Source organism: Streptopelia decaocto (assembly GCF_964273445.1).
Source record: "Streptopelia decaocto genome assembly, chromosome: 3".
In the NCBI taxonomy this organism is placed as follows: domain Eukaryota; kingdom Metazoa; phylum Chordata; class Aves; order Columbiformes; family Columbidae; genus Streptopelia; species Streptopelia decaocto.
The window spans coordinates 7,070,654-7,090,874 of NC_138656.1; the positions used below are offsets into that span (position 1 = coordinate 7,070,654).

The 20,221-nt window shown below is 41.4% G+C and overlaps 1 protein-coding gene across 4 annotated transcripts in view; it reads left to right on the forward strand.

Annotated features, from left to right (window-relative positions):
* Positions 1–20,221, forward strand: part of MACROD2 (mono-ADP ribosylhydrolase 2) — a gene marked incomplete at its 3' end in the record, with an annotated part of 876,609 nt that overhangs the window by 568,607 nt on the left and 287,781 nt on the right. For all 4 annotated transcript variants that reach the window (XR_014183592.1, XM_082048203.1, XM_082048204.1 and 1 more), the window contains exon 7: positions 20,140–20,170. Coding sequence is in view for 3 of the 4 variants with exons in the window: in XM_082048203.1 (XP_081904329.1) it covers positions 20,140–20,170 (31 nt within the window). The remainder of the gene's footprint in view (positions 1–20,139; positions 20,171–20,221) is intronic.

Here is a 20,221-nt window from a genome sequence, read left to right on the forward strand (position 1 = left end):
GGGGCTTGCCGGCTTTACAGGGCCAATAAAATCTCTTATCATGATATGCTGCAGATATGTTCATTGGAGTGGCGTACTTGCAATGTTTAAATCCTTGGAAATGTTGACTTCCCACCCCCTTCCCTAAGGGACAACTTGAGACAGTCGCTCACCAGGAAATGGCTCCTAGATGAGGGCAGGTTGGGCTAAGCCTATCATTGCAGTTCTGGTAGCACCCAGAATACGTTTTTTCTTAAAATATGAAAAATAATGACCTATTCAAGGACTATGTCTTGGGTCAGGTTCAGGTTTTTATGTGTCTGGGTTGAAGATAAGCAGTGTCTGTACTGAAACACCTGTGCTGGAAGCACTTCAGGCAATGCCTTTTGTGTGCTCTTTTTCTGCAGGCTTTCCAAACACCCAACAAGTTTGGTGTGTTTATTATCCCACTGTGCTTTAACAAAATGTTAGCTGCCTCTCCTTATATTTTGGTTGAATATAGAACAATGCTCATGTGAAGCTGATTTTCCTGTAGCTTGCATAATCCACTTTCAACTTTGTTTCTTTCTGAATTATTCTCTCTCAGGAAAGAAGTGAATACATTGGTGAGACTGAAAATCATATTTTCTGTGGCTAAACTACCTCTGTGTATCCAATACATATGAAATGAGCATGATATCAACACAAAGGCAGCTAAAGCAAAATGTTTTAATGGTATCAGAAACCGAATTTGCTGTTGTAGGCACAGCCATTGGCAGTCCTGTGTGTGACAGGATTGACTTTGTCCCCATGACAGGAACAATTGTGGAAGAGAATGTACACTCCTGTTATGTTTTTAGGGCAAAGAGTTCTCTTTCTAGTTCATGATGACAAAACTTGATCAGTTTACACTGTTTCTCTGATAAATTAATAGCCTCCATCTGGGATTTAGGCCATTACATATGGATTTCATGGCAAAGGGCAGCATCTACATTGTGGTGAAAAGTATTGTCTATCAGCTTTTTTTTGTGGAATAAAATGTATTTATCTACTAGTTTCCTTTTGCATCTCAGTAATTAGAAACAGAGTAGGTAGATGTTTCTTTTTGGCATGAAATACAAAAGAATGGACCTTTCTGCCCTTTGTGAAGTAAGGTGAATTATTTTGCAACAGAAGAACGTTGAAGTTGTGCTGTAACTTGAATTGGCAGTAAAAATATTTCCATTGTTAGATTCGGAAATTAGAGATGATGCTGAGGAAGAAAAGTTTTGTATACAACTGTCCATTAAATCTGTGCTAATGGACTTCATCTGTCTTTTTTGGGAGTAGTTAATTCATGGCGATAAGGAAAAACAGTGGAACTGTTGGTTTTGCCCATTGCTTTTTGGATTTAATCGACTTCTTGAAACTTAAATGATCAGGAGACACTATTAATTACCTTAGTAAGAGCTTGCGTTACTTTTTTTTGTCATGGAAATTGGTGACACAGCGAATGCTCATGTCTTTAAAGTTGCTTTATAACTGCACCGGAGAGTTTGCAACGCTGCGTCAGAAGAGTTTAGGCACAAAACAAAAACCCAACAAATCTTACCAAACAGCCTAGGAAGTTCAAACCGTTCTGGAATAACCGTGATGGTAAAGAGTTGTGCTGACTTTCAGTTGCACAGTGCACCGGTTCAGCTGGATTTGCGTGTCAGCAGGAGTGAGGTGGTCAAAGCGTAACATAGCAAGCGCCACGCTCCCTGTGATTTGCAAGTTCTTGAAAGCAGCAAATACTCTGCAGTGCAGAATTTCACAAGAATTGATGATGTTTTTAGAGTATAAATGTTTGTAATAGTTAAAAAAGAGATTATGTAGCTCATACTGAAGTTTCACAAGGAAGCAAGTAAAACAGTCTTTTCCCTTATACATTTCTAACGGGAGTCTCTATTGCTTTCTGGGAATTTCCTAAAAAGCTTTGAGGTGTGGGGATGGACCCTTTTCACCTTTCTTCTCTTATTTGTCCACACGTGTTGCAAGTAAAATCATTATGCGGGAGGTACATGCTAGTGTTGCATGAATTAGGTTTGTTACTTTTTTATTCTTGGAGTTCTTGCATTAAAATACTGGATAAATTTTATGGTTTATGGTGTCTGCAATTGCAGCCAAATGTTCTCTGAATCTCTTTGATCTGGGTAGTGTTCTTAGAGCAAGACTTGTATCCTCATGGGCTTTCCCTTTCGACCTTCTATCATTCCCCAGTTTTCCTTCAATGGGCATAATATCACAATTCCCAGACAAGGCTTTTGTGTACATGATTATTTGTTACAGGTGCCATGTAACCAACCCTTGAGTATCCGGAACAATGGCACAGCCACGTCCTGGGAGCTCTCAGGACTTGGGACATCACCAGGGAGTGTTGCAGCTGCAGGATGGACATAGAAGTGACTACAATTTGCCAGATAACATATGGTGTTTCTGAGTCGCATTATGGAGTTGGCCGCTTTCTGTTCCATACCATAATGGAAGACTTATGGCTATACTTGTTCTAATACAGTAAAACGTATTAGCGTTGATGTTAATTATGGGTGAAGTGGCAGCCAAAATCCTGAATTATATTAAAGGGGGTTTAGCTTAATCTGTATATTTTAATGTTCTGCATTTTTAGTCCATAAAGAATTTATGGGTTGTCTTTACTGATCCCAGCAGTTCAAGAGACCAAATCAGTCACAGCTGATGCTTTTTTATTGCTGGTGTATTTAAGAGCTCTGCTTGAAGACCAGGAGCCCACTGAAGAGCTGGTGTTGGCTGTTGTGATTTGAAGCAGGCTCGTTGTAACACCAGGTTGTGTTTTGTCACGTTTTTTAAATGCTGATGTAAAAATAAAAGGTTTTAAGGAATATTTTGAAAGAGAGAAATGGTGGTATGGTCAGGGACCACTGTTGATTACATGTAGTGTTCAAACTGTTTCTCTCATTTATTATTAGAACAGGTCCAAACTTGACTGAAACGTTAGGTGTATTTGCCTCCCTCTTTTTTGTTCACTTCTATATGCTCTTACTGTTTTTGCCCAGCTCTCCCTATGTGTCCTGGGCAGTGCGTGCTCCCCTTCACAGTTATTGACAGCAGGCAAAAAAACCCTGAGACAGAAGTTAATAGTCTTTAGAAGTTACAGATTAAAAATCAATTAGCAGATTATAAATTAATACAAAGAATAATTATAAAAAAATATCCATTCTCCTGCTGAAAGAGGTTAACAGTAGCATTAAGGGAGGCAGTCTTAGGACCAGTTTTGCTCCATATATTTGACAGCGTTTCCACCAATGCACTAAAGAGGGCTGTAATTTGCTGATGACTCAGAATGACTGACGTTATATAAACTTCAAAGACTTTAGATAAAAATTGCAAAATCCACGATGGAATCATGTAAATGGCTAAAACACGGATGGGTTCTTAATTAGTTGTAACTCCTTGGGGAAAAGTTTTCTGAAAATGATTTTGGATGACTTCTTGAAAATTGTGCTGGCTGGAGAGGGAAATAAAGTTCTCAGCTCTTAAGATGTGGCCAGGAATGACATTTTTGTTTAGGGGGGGTGAATGCTGCTCTCAGGTGGGACAGTGAGCTACAGAAAAAAAGGATGTAGCAGGAGTAGTAAAGATCTATCAGATACTCAAAAGATTATGACAAATGGTGTATTTAATATGTACATGAAAGGAGAGTATAAAATGTGCCTCCTCCTTGTGTTTATTTTGTCGTAAAGCAAGAGGACACTAATAATGTAAGGTGATGTAGTACTTTGTTTTTCTGATTTGGAAAGCTATTCACTGGTCAGGGATGAAGTCCTTCCTAAAGCCTTCCACAGCAGCACGTTGCGAAGAAGCGATGAAGACTAGCGAGAGAAGATCTTCACAGGGCAAGAGAGGATCATAGAATAATAGAATAGTTTGGGTTGGAAGGAACCTTCAAAGGTTGGGGCTGGTGGCAAATCCAGCAAGGATAAGGAGGGTCCATAGTCCCTTTTACGGTTGACTAGTGTGATGTGTGTTCCTTGTTCATGCCATAGGAGTGCAAGAGCGTGTTGTGCAGCAAACTCCCTTGCCTTATGGGTTCTTCACAGGCGAGGGGTTGCTCAAAAGAACATCAAGACTTGATCTCCAAACACCTGTGTCTCAGGCAGGGCAGAGGAGGCTTGTGGGCTGCTTCCCTGTGATGGTGGCTTTCCTTCCCCTTGGTAAAAAGATACTGCAACAGTGCCATGCCTTTCATATAGGTCCCTTTTAGGCTGGTTCTAACCTTTGGTGACTCTGTTAAGTCGATGTCCACCAACATGTGCCTTTCTCCTTGGCTGTCAATGGTACATCAACAGCTCCATGGGCTGCATCCGCCTGAGCTGGCCATCAGCCCATGATCCACCTGTGCTGTTTGCTGCTTTCATGCTTCTCCTACTAGTTGGGAGTTATTGTTCTGACACAATTTGTTATTTTCACAGATTTTAGCCTGCAAAAAAATCCCTCTCCTCTTGCCACCTCTTCCATAGTTTTCTTGATACTTAAGCAGAAAGTTTGTTGAAGACTGTATGAACGTCCACGCTGGGTCAGACCAGGTGTCTCATTCAGTGTCCTGCCTTTGCTATGGCCAAGAGCTGATGCTCAGTGAGAAGTCTGGACAGGGCAAGGATTTAATAGCAGTTTTCTGAACACTTTCCCAGCCCTGGCTTTTCAGTGCTCAGGGACTTTTTATGATCCACAGATTTTATCTTCATGCTTTAACTCCCTCATTGACTTTTTCTTAGGTGAATTTCTAATATTGATTTTCAGCTCCCATAAACTTTTCCCTTTTGTTTGGCATCCACTCTGCTTTATGCGAAGAAACATCTCCGTTTGTTTGTTTTGAACTTACAACACGCTGCTTTCATTGATATTCCCTTTTTTTTATTGTCCACCTGCAAGTCTGATTCGAAGGATCCTTAGTTCTCGTTGTTGTTGTGTAATGTACTGTCACTGTGTGCCACACTATAACAACAACACGGTTTTATAGTGTTGGTTATTTCATCATAGGGTTTTGCTGATGTATAAAGGGGACAATGCGTACGCTTTAGCTGAAGAGGTTTTTTGTTCAATTTTTTTTAACTTCATCTGTTTGATTTTTTTTTTAATATAGAATTAGAATTGCTAATCTGTTAAGATTAATGTAGTGTTACTTAGTGCTATATTACAAATTATTTGGGATTTTAATTCAACTCTACGATGTGATTATTATCCAGACGTATTTCTTTTCTCACAACTGGGTAAGTCTTGACTATAGTAGTAATTTTGGAATATCACTTTATTCTTGAACTGATGGGTTAATAATGTCAACTTTTAGGGAAATAAACACTTTGTGGCTGTGTCTCCATCTACTGGAAAGATACTCAAAAGGACCTCCACGTTTTGCCTATATATATAATCTCCTCTTTGCTGGCTGACGTGGCAACAATTTAAAAGCCATGGCTGGTAGGTCTGTTAGATGTGGGTGGTGGATGGATGAGTCTTAGGTGGGGAGAGCAGGACTGGAAGGGAGGGACACACAGAAAGACCAAGAGACCTTCCTTCCAAAGTAAAATGTGCAGAAAGGTCAGAGAAAGTGTGGCAATGCCTATACGAACAATAAAATCCCTTCTCTAGTTAAAGGAACATTTAAAGGACTGGCAAAACAGATGGTGCATAAGTTAAAACTGTACAGGAGCAACTTACCTTCTGCAGCAATTTGGGCAAGACAGTTATTTCCGCGGTTGTTACTCTATCATTCAATCACAACATGCAATTACTATAGCAAACCTTCTGTCATATTGCACACGTTTTCACACTTGTCAGAGGAAAAGTCATAGATTAAACAATATGGTTTGAAGCCCTGTTTAGTTATGAATTTCATAACTGTATTTTAATGCAAGACAGAAGTGTTCTGTTGAAGCAGATCTCAAAAGAACAGGAACCAGGGGAATATACTCAGGAAGAAAAACAAGTATCGTTTGCCATACAGATCACATTAGCACAAGCAGAAATTTCTGTGTTAATGCCTTTGCATTGGTCTGAAAACAAAAATCTGAGCCCCATCTTGGAGTCGCTGAATGTGCTGAACTCTCGCTGAAATCAATGGGAGCTTGGAGAATAGACAGAAAGATGAACTGGGGCCTTAACGCAAACATTTGCCTTTATCTTTTATACAGTCCTTACCGTAGCACACGGTACGCAACATTTCACTTACTTCTCTTAAGAGTATTTGAAAACAAGAAGTTGTAAAACCAGTGTCTTAAAACTTTAATGTCCAGAGATGCAAGTTCTTAATTTCACTCATTTTCCTCACTGCTTTGGGGTTTTTTTTAGTGTGTGGGTTTGGTTTTGTTTTTCTTTTTTTCTCTTTTCCTCCTCTCCTCCCTTTGTGTGCTATATTTGTTCTCCAGAACTGATATCTATTTGGCATACATAGCTGTTTAGATATATATATCCTGCTTTTATCTCTCACGCTAAATGGTTTGCATGAATGATAAAGTATTAGTAATGCAAGTGGTTGCTCCTTATAACGTTTCTTGAATAATAATGTGTCTCTGGTTTAGACCTTTTCATGTCTGTCTTGCCTTTAAAAGCAACAGCACAAGGATCTCAATATGCTTTTTTGTAAAAATGAAAAAGGGCATCAGGAGGCAACTCAACCAGAAAAGACAGGAAAATCAAAGCCATAGCTATAGTTTTCTGTTCCGTTTTGATTATTCTGTGCAGTTCTCTTCATTTGGGAAATACATATTCTAAAAAAAAAATATATATATATATATATATCTCTCTTTATACCTTTTCTCCAGTTTTGCTGCTTTTATGGTTATGGTTTGACTCAATGATCTGGAGGGGTCTCTTCCAACCAAAATGATTCTATGCTGCTATTTTAAAAATATACATACCAGTTATTTACATTCAAAACATTGGAAAATGGGAAGAATTTGACAAGGCATTAAGTGTTACTTGAATCCAATACGAAAATGTGTCTGGATCATTATATTAAACAGGAAGACACAGAAAATTAAAGTCACACTTCCATTTTAAGTCATTAACCTTTTATTTTTGCAACAGCACCTATTGAAAGAATAAATGTGTGTAAGAGAATGAAAGCTTGAAGATATTAGAGAAAAAGTATATATATATATATTTTTTTTCCCCAACTTACATGTTGACCTTTCTTGCATTGACATCGAAGTTTATTGAGACGTATCTTGACACGTTTGCTGATGCCCAGTGAAGCATTATGCAGATTCATTCAACTTGGTAGAAACGCTGTTGGGGTCACTCAGAATGTGGAAACGTGTCCGAACCTGCAAACCTGGACTGGCCTTTCTCTGAGACTCCTCATGTTCTGAATGCCCCACTGAGCACATTACCACTGATTTTTCCAAAACCTTTTCTCAGCCACTTTTCCATTTTCTGAACCAGCCTCACTGTACCAGGAATGAGGCATCCGGAGTTGTTGACCTGTTTTTGGCCATATCGGTGCAGCTTAACTTGTTTGTGTCATTTGGCGGCAGTTTGAAGGCAGAAAAAATAGTACAAATAATATTTGGGTTGTGCTTGAAGTTGAAGTTTTCTTGCTGCCTGCGATGGCTCCGAATCAAGGCACAGATGGTGATGAGGTTCCTGTAGCTGCTGCTGTTCTTGCGGGGGCTCCAGCAATGCTGGGAGCAAGGAAGGGCCTTAGGAAAAATCATGAAGTGGATGTGAAAGCAGATGTGCCACAGCTGTAAGGGAAGCGATGATGGAAACAGTGGATTCCGGATGGGGTGGATGGCAGCAATCTGTCACCTGGGGTGGGGTGCAGGGACGGAAAGGAAAAAGCTACATTTGGGGTGACAGCAGAGAATAAATAGGGAGGGGAAAAATACTGCATTGAGGGGGCTCACGATAGCCATAGAAACATCTGTAGAGACTGTGCCTGGAAACAGTAGAAAATAATTTAAACAATACAAATAATCTCCTTGGTCTTTAAAAAGAGTCTCAAGTTCCCTTTATCGTGATTTATGTTACCAGCCCTCCTCAACAGAATTACAGTCGCGTAATCCACAACTGCTGTTATTTATTCTGGCTAAAGAAGGCAATTTTGACTGTGATCTCCCTTGACATTTCCCAAGGTCTACTCCTGTCTCATACCTTTCATCATCATGTACTTCTTCAAGGCAATCAGCAGCTCCCTTACCTCTCTCAAAAAGAAACACGCATTTCAGTCACTCACCCTGGACCAGAGTGACACAGACGTTACAGGTGAGGGGAGATCAATTGCACAGCCCTGCTCCTCTTCACCTGGGAGGATCTTTGATGTGTTGACAAGGTTGGAATCCAAATAAGACATTAACCCGCTCTGTCGCAGCGGCTGAAGTGGCAGGAAGGAGAGAAAATAGCCTCTTATTCAACAAGGTATCCTCCCTTTTTCATTTTACAATCTGTGTCAATGGCAGTTGGAACTATTAGACCTGCATTAAAATTACGTATTACTTATATAAATGGGAGCTATAAATATCACAAATGATAAAGCTAAAATTGCACCAAGGTTCAGGAGACGGTATGTCTAAAACCTACAAAATTAAGGACATTTAGAGGAAAGCCTCAACCTCCATCTGCCCTTAATTTACCTCATTATTCTTAGTTGTCAGAGAATTATCTCAATACTACGTTAATGTCATTTAATGGCTTTTTCTTGCAAGGTTGTCTCAAATGTGAATCAGACCACAGGAAAAGGTGCAGCGGTGTTTCTCTGGGTATGTTGGTTTAGGTGAAGCAGTAAGGACAGGCTAACCTAGTGTTAGGATGAAGCAGTCAGCAAATGCTTTTAGAATCATAGAATGTCCTGAGGTGGAAGGGACCCATAAGGATCATTGAGTCCAATTCCTTGTTGCTGAACATCTCCCTTCAAATGTTTTCATATTAATATAGTCTTGTGGGTTCTTCTTCCTTTTTCTTTTAATTTGATACTGTTATAAACTTAAAGCTAGTATTGATCTGTAGATGTGGATCAGGGCCCTAAGCACTAAATTTGAGCTTGTTAAGAATATGTTAGTAAGCGTAGCAACCTGTATGCTGGAGATGCTAATGCTGCATTAGATATGTTCTCTCCGACCAGCCTGTGTGGGCTCAGGCCAGACTTGCAATAATAATGATAATATCTGTGTCTTCTGAGCTCAATGGATGTCTCAGCATTTGTACTCCATGGGGTGGAAATGACCCTGGGCTACCAGGAGCCTGTGCTGTGGCCAGCAGATCTGATTTTCACAGCTGCTCTGCTGGAAACAAAACCAGTGCCCAAGACCGGGGATGTTGTGTGGTTCCTAATTAGCCCTTTTGAGAAGCAGTGTGTGTGCTGGCCTGGAGGTGCCTGCTCAGTGCTGGCATGTGTGTATTTCTGTCTGAGGCAGGATTGTGCCAGACAGACCTTTTCCTGGACTGTTTTAGGTTCTCTTTTGCCGTCATACCCATGAGGCTGACTACCACAGATGATCTCATGAAGCTGGAGAAGTCTGGCCCATCATTTTTTATTAGAAGTGATTTTGTACTGAATCAATGGAAAGAATATTCCTGTGGTTAGGACTCAAGAGAATGAGAGTTCCTGAATGTGCTTTCTGGCAAACATGTATGATTTCCTGTGCTCGGGGAGAGATTTGTTTCACCTAAATTTAGCTTAGGTATCTCGCTTCACTCTGTAGTCAGCAGCTCCCCATGAGTGCCATTCATTTGACCAGAATCAGCTGAATTACCCTCTTTATTAACTGTAGAGAGAACCTTAGACCTGAAGTCCAGCCTCAAAACGGCTTAAGTGAGATGAAGCTGGATCTTATCTTTCCTCTTAGCAATACCCACGGAAGATGAGGTCAGTGGATCCTGCGGGATCTTGTGAGTAGAAATATGGTGGTGGGGGTGAGATGCCCAACCACCTCTGTGAAGGTGGCCCCTGAGACTGAAGAACTGGAATCCCTTGATACAACAGGTTTGTTTTCTTTTTTGAAGAATGATTAAACAGCGTTATTAGTCCTCTGAAAACAGTCAATAACCTCCATGTTAAAAAGTAATAAGGGCTCTGTCTGTGGTGTTCTTGTGAAGGAAGTGCCATGTTCAAGCTCTTCTTCACAAAACAATTAGATACTGGTAGTTCAGGGACTCCAGAGGCAAACGCAGAACTGCTCCATGCTCTGCGGTGCCGAGAGGCTGATGCCATATGGGGCACATAGATGAACATCCCGTTCTCTTTTTGAAAAAGCCAAGGCAGGGGTAATTTCTTGCTCTTTGGCACAAAGGAAGCTCACAACTTTTCTATACTGAGGCTAAAAGCACATAACAGATGTGGTTCAAAATCAGTTCATCATTCATTTCAAGCCTGTTTTGGCATGAGTTGCTGTAGAAAGGAAAAAAACCAGAATCTGTTCTAGGTTCTCATTTGGTGTTTTCTTCTTTCCTTATTATCTGTGCTTTTGCTGCATTAGTTGGTGTTTCAACTGCAATGGCTTCTCAACATCCAAGGCAGATGCTGTCTTATAAATCCAATTGTCATGTTTCTCTCTATAGTTTTTTGCTGTGTGTGAGGTAGACTGAAAACTGGCTGAGCTACTGGGAATAAGGGGTTGTGGTCAGTGGCACAAGGTCCAGCTGGAGGCCAGTCACTGGTAGTGAACCCCAGGGATCGATAGTGGGGCCAGTACTTGTAAAGATCTTCATTAGTGACTTAGATGATGGGGAAGAAAGCACCCCAGGGAGTTTACAGACAATCCAAGGCTGGGAGGAGCAGCTGATACACCAGATGGTCGTGCTGCCTTTCAGGGGGGCTCTGACAGGCTGGAAAATTGGACAGAGAGGACCTCATGAAGTTCAGCAGAGGGAAATGCAAAGTCCTGCCCCTGGCAAGGAATAGGCCCCATGCACAAGTACACGCTTGGGAGTGACTAGATGGAAAATAGAGGTTGTCCTGGGGGGGGCGGGTCTCAGTAGGCAACGAGCTGACCCTGAGCCAGCGATGCATCCTGGAGGAGAAGAGGGCCACCAGCCTCCTGGGCTGCATGAGGAAGACCATTGCCAGCAGGTCAAGGGAGGTGATCCTTCCCCTCTACTCAGCTCTCAAGGAAGACATGGACACGTTGAAGTGACTCCAGCAAAGGTCCACAAAGATGATGAAGGGCTCGGACTGTATTTGACAGAAGGAGGTGCTGAGAGACTGTTCAGCCAGAAGAAGACTCAGCAAAAGATGTTTTCTATGTATATAAATGCCTGATAAGTGTGAGTAGACATGAGCACCTCAGTGGACAAGAGGCAATGTGTACAAATTGAAAGAGAGGAAATGCCATTTAAACATTTACACTCTAGGGTTGGTTGAACAGCAGAAGAGTTTGTCCACAGAGGTTGTGGGATCTCCATCCTTGGAGATGCTCCAGCCTGACTGGCCGTGGTCCTGGGTGACCAGCTTTGAGCCAGTGGGTTAGACTGGACAATCCCTAGTGCTTTCCCATCTCAGCTGTTCTGCAGCTGTTTAAAACATACACATTATTTTCCGAGGATTTCTAAATAGGAATGGTTTATGATTTTTTTTTAAATGTGTGCCAAACTCTTAGTCCATAGTTCCCCTTTAATCTTTCATTCTAACTACAAATGTGCAGTTTAGAGGAAAAACAGACAACCCCCACCCCACAACTGAGTTTATACTTGGGGAAATCAAATAAATTATTTGACCAGCTTTCAGGCCAGGTCTTTATCTAGGCAGTTAATGGAGCTATTACTTTTAATTACTGGAAGATAATACATTTGAAAGTTTTAAAACATAAATTTGGTGAGATTCCTCAAGTAGTGAATCTTTTTAAGTTAAACCCATACTACAATGCTCAATCTACTCATATGCTCAATGCTCATACTACATACTACAATCTTGCATAGTTCATTGTAGCAGCTGTTTTCAGTGTCTTCAAAAATCTATTTTAAATTCATATAAAGTTAGAATACACAGCTGCTAAAAATAATTTCTAAATCTTGGTAGTGATTCCTCAGTATTTTTTTTTCAACATTCTCATTGCTGAGTGAATGTTCTTTGGCTGAAGTTTTTAATTATTTCAGTAAAAATTAGACAAAATTGTCACTCGTGCAAAATGAGACGCACGATTTGACAATGAGAACATTGTCACTTTTGTGGCAAAGACATCATCAAAGGAAGAGAATCCCCCACAGCCCCTTGATCTATTTAGTGTGGTTAACAGGAAATATTAAAGATGTTCTTCTGGCCCTTTTAACCTCTCAGGTGGCCTCTTTCAGTAACTGCCCCTTTGTATAAATAAACAGACTTAAAGAAAACCCACAGTCTTTATGGTAAATATTTATCTGGAGCAGTCTTTAAGTGTAACCAGCAGGGAAGACTTGGGGAGATCCTGTAAAATAACGAGACACATTTGTTTTGGTTTTCTGAGTTACGATGAAGTTTTCTATGGACTTGTTGCATCTTTTTTCATTTTTAAATAGGAGTCCTTCGATCAGCTTTCAGCAGCTTTGCAACAGGTCCTCTCTCTCAATAATCATTAGATGTTTATTTAAAATTGAGTTACTGCTGTGTATAATTTTTCTAAACCACTTGTCCTTTGATTGTACAATATTAACTGACATTTTTGTAAATGAAGGTGCACAGAAAAGTCTTGAGCCACGATATAGAAAGAACGTCCCACATTGGGTCTGAGTCTGAACTTCAGCTGTAGTTGCTTGACCAGCATTTTGTCAGCTCTCCGCATCATTCGAGAACTCTCACATAGCTCACATATAAACTTTTAGCCATGTAAAATAGCCGAACGCTGATGTTTTTACCAGAAAATTCCCCCCAGCTTTTCTGGCACTTGCACGCCCTGTGTTTCTGACCGGGCTGAACCGCTGGATGTTGTAGCTCATGTTGTAGCTGGTGTGTGGATAAGGAAGCTGGTCTGGATGCCTAAAGGTTTGTGTGGGATCTGCTGTATTCAAGGGACTCATTTTTGAGGCAATAATTACTTTTGTATTCTTTAAAGACAGATTAAGAAACATGCTAATAAGTTCTGTAAAGAAAACCAAGTTTAAACATTCTCATATTCAGTTCTTCCATTTATTTTTTCTCTTCATTTTAAATATACAGAATTGCACTAGGGTTTTCTATTAATAAGGCGTCTTTGAATGATAGTTACTTGCAAAATTTGTTGTTCATTAAATTACAATTGAGAGTGATGACAAATACAGAATTTATGATGGGAAATTGACGGGGAAATAACAGAGGTTTTTAATTTATTTTCCTTCCAAATAGCAGTATAAGGATTTTAAAAAGGCAGCAGGATAGTATTATAGTTAGTGGTTTATGAAATGGTTTGTTTTATAAGTTTGATGTAGTAAAAGTAGTGAAATTTGGCTCTGAATGTTTGATGTTACCAATATCTTAAATGTGTATGTATGTACCCTGTCAATATTTTGTGCAGCTTAAGAGGTAAAAGCTTATAGGTTTATTATGCTTTTTAGAGTTAGGTGATGTTATAGAGCATGTTGTTTTGAAAACCATCTAAGGCACCCAGTTTTTTTAGGAGTTTTGGCTGATGAACAAGGAGTGTTAGCATCGCTGATACCAAGGTTAGTTGATACACACTGCAAAGTGGTGCTATAACTGGGTTCAGACTGTTTAAGCTCACAGAAATTAAGCTAGGGCAGACTAACAGCAAGGGGAAGGGAACAGTGATTTGCTGCTTCTCCTGGTGGTAACTCGTTAGTTAATGCACTTACCTCCCTCTGCCTTCCTTGTGCTCTCATCCTCCTGTCAAGCTGTTTGTGGTTGTGTAGCACAAAAGCCAGTGTCAGCACAATGGAGATAATAGACTAAAAAGGGAGGATGGGAGTAGTGGGTGTTAATGCTATACAACTATCTATAACTACCTGAAAGGAGGTTGTAGCATGAAGGGTGTTGGTCTCTTCTCCCAAGTAGCAAGTGATAGGATGAGAGGAAATGGCCTCAAGTTGCACCAGGGGAGGTTTAGATTGGATATTAGGAAACATTTCTTCATGGAAAGGGTTGTGAAGCACTGGAACAGGCTGCCCAGGGAAGTGGTGGAGTTGCCATCCCTGGAGGTGTTTAAAAGACGCATAGATGAGGTTCTAAGGGACATGGGTTAGTGCCAGAGTTAGGTTATGGTTGGACTCGATGATCCTGAGGGTCTCTTCCAACCAAAATGATTCTATGATTCTGTGCTGAAGTGCTGTGGGGATTGAGCAGGTAAGTGGTGCTGCTGGAGGCACCTGCTGTTAGGTTTGTATGCACCAGCTCCCAGGGTGGGCATGGATGATCTTGAAGGGCTTCCAGTTTTGAATCTCTCTGCTTGTACATCAAAAATAACAATTACAATGGGTCTGCAGCATATGCGACTGATGGTTAAATGTCATTTGCTGGCACTAAAACAGTTGAAAGGTTTTCTCGAAGTTCAGACAGGACCGTACCTTCTCTGCTGTTTCATATTCCAGCTTGACAACCATAATTCACCTCCAAATGTCAGCAACACCTAGGATGGGGTAAGAACTACAAAATGCTCATTGCCAGCTGAACAAGGGAAGTGAAAAACACCTTATGTCAAACTACGTCGAGCTCTCTTCCCATCTTCCCATTTCATGGCTGAGGTCCTGTATGTTCCCTGCCTTTGTAGCACCTTGACCACAAGTTCCAAGTGATAAATGCACACCACTATATTCTCCTCCACACTTCTTCAACACCCATTAGATTCAAACAGCAAAATCTTGTTGTGAAAATAAATTATTCAAACAATTTATACCATTTAAATTAGTTTGCTTTGTGGTTTTGCTGATACTTAGTTTTCATAGTGCTGTACCACAGTCTTGATAAACAGCACTTTGTAATGCCGTGATGTACATGCCACAGCTTTTTGGTGTTGCATATTAAGAGGTATTCGTAGCTTACTATCTAAACATGTCTGTTGTGGGTTTTTTGTTTGTTTTTGTGGCAGAAAGCATAGGTTTAGGTGGTGTTTTTCTTTAAGGTGGACATGACAAGTCGTAGAGGTAGTTCCTGGACAAGGAAACCAGAACATTATTAATCCATGATGTTCTACAAAGTTATTACAAATATATATTTGCATTACAGTAAACTTTTTGAAAACATACGTGGGAACTTAAGGTGCGAAAATTTCTGTATTACACTTTAATTCTACCCAGCAGAGCTCATTGTAGCACAGGCAGCTTTACCTCATAACCCTCCGCTTTACCTCTGCAGAGTCCCTCTGGCATTCAGCCCCATGGATCGCAGCAGAGCAGCGTTGTCTGGACTGCTCTTAAACAACCAATTTTCACTCTGCCCACTCATCTGCCACTTCAGTTCGTGAGGCAATCACCAACTCTAAGACAAACAATCTCACCAAGGTGCTCACTGTACTGTTTTTAAGACAAGATTGCCTACTGCCCGGAGGAACTCATCTTCCCGCAATATTGTGGTATAAATGAAATGGAAAACAAAAGCTTAGGTCCAGCTTTAAAAACAAGAAAATGAGGCAACTCATGAGCATGGTTTGGCTGAGTTTTGGGCCAGGTCCATGGGTGGCAGGAGTGGGGTGTTCTCCTCCTGTTGATCCAAGACTTCCAGCATCTGCCTGTCTGACATGGAAAGTTATTGGAGCTTTGGGTCTTCTTTTAGCCTGGGTGTTAGTGCTTTTGCAATTCATTAATGCCGCTAAGGTGCTGCAGGGACAGTCTTTCAAAGTGGTAGGCGAGTTAATTTGTTTTGATCCATAAAATGACCACATATCGTTTTCTTGACCACTATGGAAAATGCAGTACTCAAAGCCAAGACCCAGGGCAACATCCCACTTGCTGGCTAATATAAGAGGCATAAGGTGAGAAATAGAGGCTGCGGATGGGTAACTCCCTACAATGTCAAGGGGATAGAGGCAAACAATTCAGGAGCTTCTACTTGCAATTTTAGTAAAAATAAAGACTTTTTAAAGTTCATGAGTTCCTGAAGATTCAGTGATGAAAGCTGCGTGAAGGAATAGCTCCCAAAGAAAAGGGTCTGTCTGCTTTCTCGAGGTGATGCAGCGAAATCAGAGAAAGCTCAAATCTGTGTTTGGTATTATTTTTGTCTGCTGTATTATCTGCTGGAAGAAGAGTACTTACCTTGAATGGGGCTTGGTTGTGGCAGAAACGACACTGGGATGCTGGTGCAGAATGCTGAGTGCTTAATTTGAAGGAAGTCCTTGCTCTGTGGTAGCAGTTATTAGGACTGCGGTAGGAGGTATCTGGCCATGTAGACATAGCAATTGTATTCATCTAATGTATAACAGTTAATATGTTGCAGCTCAGTGTGAACTAGAACCCCTTGTTGTAGACAAGCCCTTAAGTATTTAAATACTCAGGTCCCTCTTATTGAAATGTCTTAGAGTCCGACTTGGCCTCCACATGGTGACTATTGTAAATTTTCCTCATGGAACTGCATTACGTTTCATCCTAATTAGCACTGCTGCTGTAGCCTTTGTGAAGAAACATTAGATTAAAAAGTACCAGAGGCTGAGTGAGTTGCCCACATCCTCTCCTACAGGAATTAAATCACTTACAGTATTCACACAGCTGATTTAATTTGCTCCTTTTCTCTAGATGATGGCAGCAGCGTGGTAGGAAGCTCTTGCTTTTATTACTTGTGTTCTACTCCAGAGCTGTGTCTGTTTTGAGTGCTGTCAGGGTAGCATTTCTTATTAGTCCCAAAGTAAAAAGAAATCACGCAACTTCAGTAGCAAAGAATTTAAAGGTTAGTCAATAGTAGATACTGGCAACAAACAAAGATGAGAAACATTTTATTGTGGAAATAGGAATGAATGTGTCCTACTGTGAAATTGAATTTTTTATTGAAATCATATATATAATTAAGATATTATGCACACAAAAGGTTAGAAACCTTAACGTCTTTTGTCCATAAGCCAAATATTGTAGTATGTTGATAATCCATGCTGTGAGTTCCCCATTACTGCTCCGCCAGTAATTTCAACCTGACATCGAGACTAAATTGTCTCCCTGGGAGCCAAGAGGAAACACAGTTGATATGTGATCTGAGGCATGGACCTTTCTTGAATGAATAAAAGCACTGTCACATTTTACAAAATTACATCTGCTGTGATCGTCTCTGAATGAGGGAGACGGCAGAGCTCATCTGAGTTACGGCACAGACCGCTGTTCGGAAGGAGCTTGATGGGATTTTACACACTCTTGTAGCTCCGTTCAGATATGTTTCAGGTACATGACAGAAACTGCAAGCAAGATAATGATTATGATGTGTCTACGCAGTAATTTTAAAGTAGGTATTAAGAAACAGGCACAACACACAAATTGCTAGCTAAAGCTTGCTAAACAGCCTGAGAGCAGCGTATTCTGTGAATGAAGATGAACGAATGTGACAAGCATCTGACGTGCAGTGCTGGAGACGCGGTTGTCTCATCTCCTCTTCCCTGAGCAAAGCTGAAAAGCAAGCCCGGTCCCCTGGAGCCTGCAGGTTTTCCTTGGGGCACTCGGCTCCAGCGGCCCAGCTGCTGTGCAAGGTCTTGATGGTGTTTGCAGGGCCTGTCCCATGGTGCAGCAGCCGGTCTTGTAGATCTCTTTGAGATGGCCATCAGGGCTTTCAGTAGATGCATCTTGCTTGGATGCTGTATCAGTCAGATACCCTTTGATTTGTGCAGATGCTAAATCTGCAGCGACATGGGGGGAGTACATGGGGCTCTTTGGCTGCCCAGGGGCTGCAGAACCTCCCCAGCCTGTGGCCCCCCAGGTGGGTGGCGATCTGGAGTCCTTGGTGGTGGTTCTGCTGCCCATGGGCACCGTGTGGTGTTGCCCAAGGAGCTGCAGGACTGATGGGATTTCAGAGGTGCTGCAGGACTGTTTCTCCATGCCCAAAGTTGTGTGGCAGGTGAGAGAAGGAACCTTGAATACTCTGTTATTTGTTCCCTGTGGCCGATCAGAGCATCTGAATCATGTGCTGTAACTCAAGTTGTGGAAAAGAATGGAAAACTGAACACTTGTTTGGAGCAATTATCTCTTAACATGTGAAACTTCAACAGTGGGGAATTTTAAAATCTGTTGCTAAACGGGACAAAAATCGTCCTTTATGCCTCTCTCTCATTGCTGGAGCATCTCTTGCCACCTCAGCCTGAGCTCTGTGTGTGTTGGTTGGGTTTTATTCTTCTTTTTTTCCTGCCCTACTCCGTTCCTCATTTTCTTAAAGAGCTGATTCGTTGTGATTTATTGGGTACAAACTACAAAGCTAAGTATTTTTCAGGATGTAAGTTGTAGCAGTTGCGAGAAGGAACGAGACTATAATTCTCCCCCACTTTATTTTACTTAAGTATTTTCAGAGGGGAGGGGAGGATATATTTTTCCATTAGACCTCTCCTTTCTTAATCACCATTCCCTAATTAATTCCCTGGTTAAATATAAAGCAAGCATTAGCTTTGAATAATGTTTTCCTGTGTGATTAAGTAAAGAAGAATTCCTTTCTTTTGTATGATGACTCATCGCCAGGGGATCTGGAGGGGAGCCTGAGGGTGGATATTTGAGACTTTGGTCCCAGGTGCTGTGGTACCTTTGAGCTGTGTTTGCTGTCAGTGCAGAGGTGAGAGGCAAAGGTGATATCACATATCAACTGCACACAAAGAAAATCGTCTCTCTTGTGAAACCATGTACAGCTTTAGTTTCTCCTGGTGGAAAACTGACTCTGGCTCACGGAAATGCAAATCTCTAGACAACGTATACAGCTCGGAGGAACGTAAATTGTCAGGTTTCTTTTCCTGGCACCGTGGCTATAACCATCTTTTGTTGCATATTGCTTTTTTCTTTGGTGTCCAAGCTGACCCAAAAATGTGCCCTTTCTTTTCACCCGGCTCTTTCCAGCTCCTCTCCCCCACCATTTGCCAACCTTTGACTGGGGAAAGGAACCTGGGGGTCCTGGTGGACGGCAGGATGACCATGAGCCAGCACTGGGCCCTTGTGGCCAGGAAGGCCAATGGCATCCTGGGGTGTATTAGAAGGGGGGTGGTTAGTAGATCGAGAGAGGTTCTCCTTCCCCTCTACTCTGCCCTGGTGAGACCACACCTGGAATATTGTGTCCAGTTCTGGGCCCCTCAGTTCCAGAAGGACAGGGAACTGCTGGGGAGAGTCCAGCGCAGGGCAACAAAGATGATGAAGGGAGTGGAGCATCTCCCTTATGAAGAAAGGCTGAGGGAGCTGGGGCTCTGGAGCTTGGAGGAGACTGAGGGGTGACCTTATTAATGTTTACAAATATCTAAAGGGTGAGTGTCAGGAGGATGGAGCTAGGCTCTTCTAGGTGACAACCAATGATAGGACAAGGGGCAATGGGTTCAAACTGGAACACAAGAGGTTCCACTTAAATTTGAGAAGAAACTTCTTCTCAGTGAGGGTGACAGACACTGGAACAGGCTGCCCAGGGGGGTTGTGGAGTCTCCTTCTCTGGAAACATTCAAACCTGCCTGGACACCTTCCTCATGTGTAACCTCATCTGGGTGTTCCTGCTCAGGCAGGGGGATTGGACTGGATGAGCTTTCGAGGTCCCTTCCAATCCCTGACATTCTGTGATTCTGTGGTACCAGTGCAGCTGTGTTGAGTCACACCACAAACCACATGTCTGAAAGAGCTGAGGTTAAAAATGAAAGGCTCTGAAATAAAAAAAGAGGAGGTTATAGTGAACAAGGGCATGGCAAAGAGGCAGGGGAGGGCAGGGTTTAAGCTGGCCAAGGTTATTTTACTACTGAAGAAACATTGTCTAACTCAATCCAGAGAATATGACCTTTTTTTTTTTCCTACTGTACTACCTTATGGTGTTAATTTTTAGCTCGTGGTAATAATTTTTAGCTCAAAAGGCAGTTTTAATAATGATTCTGGGTTCAAGTGTTGCTCATAGCGCAAGATGAGAAAAAGAATGCAGCTTTATTAACATGGCAGCAAGAGAAACATATGGAATATGTTTAATATAATGACATGAAAATGCCCGTGAATTGAATGCCGTAACAGCAAAGTCTACAACATGTAATCTCTGGGTGTTGAAAAACAGGCATTTGGTTTTGATGCCTTTGGTTTTGATAAAAATTTTGGCAAACAGAAATCTCACTGATTTTTTTTGTTTTGTTTTGTTTGTTTCTTTTCTTTGTTTTACAGGCATTTCCCTGTATTTCAACGGGAATTTATGGTAAGTAAGACCTTAGATGTCACTTATTGCTTACTCATTTTTTTTTCCTAT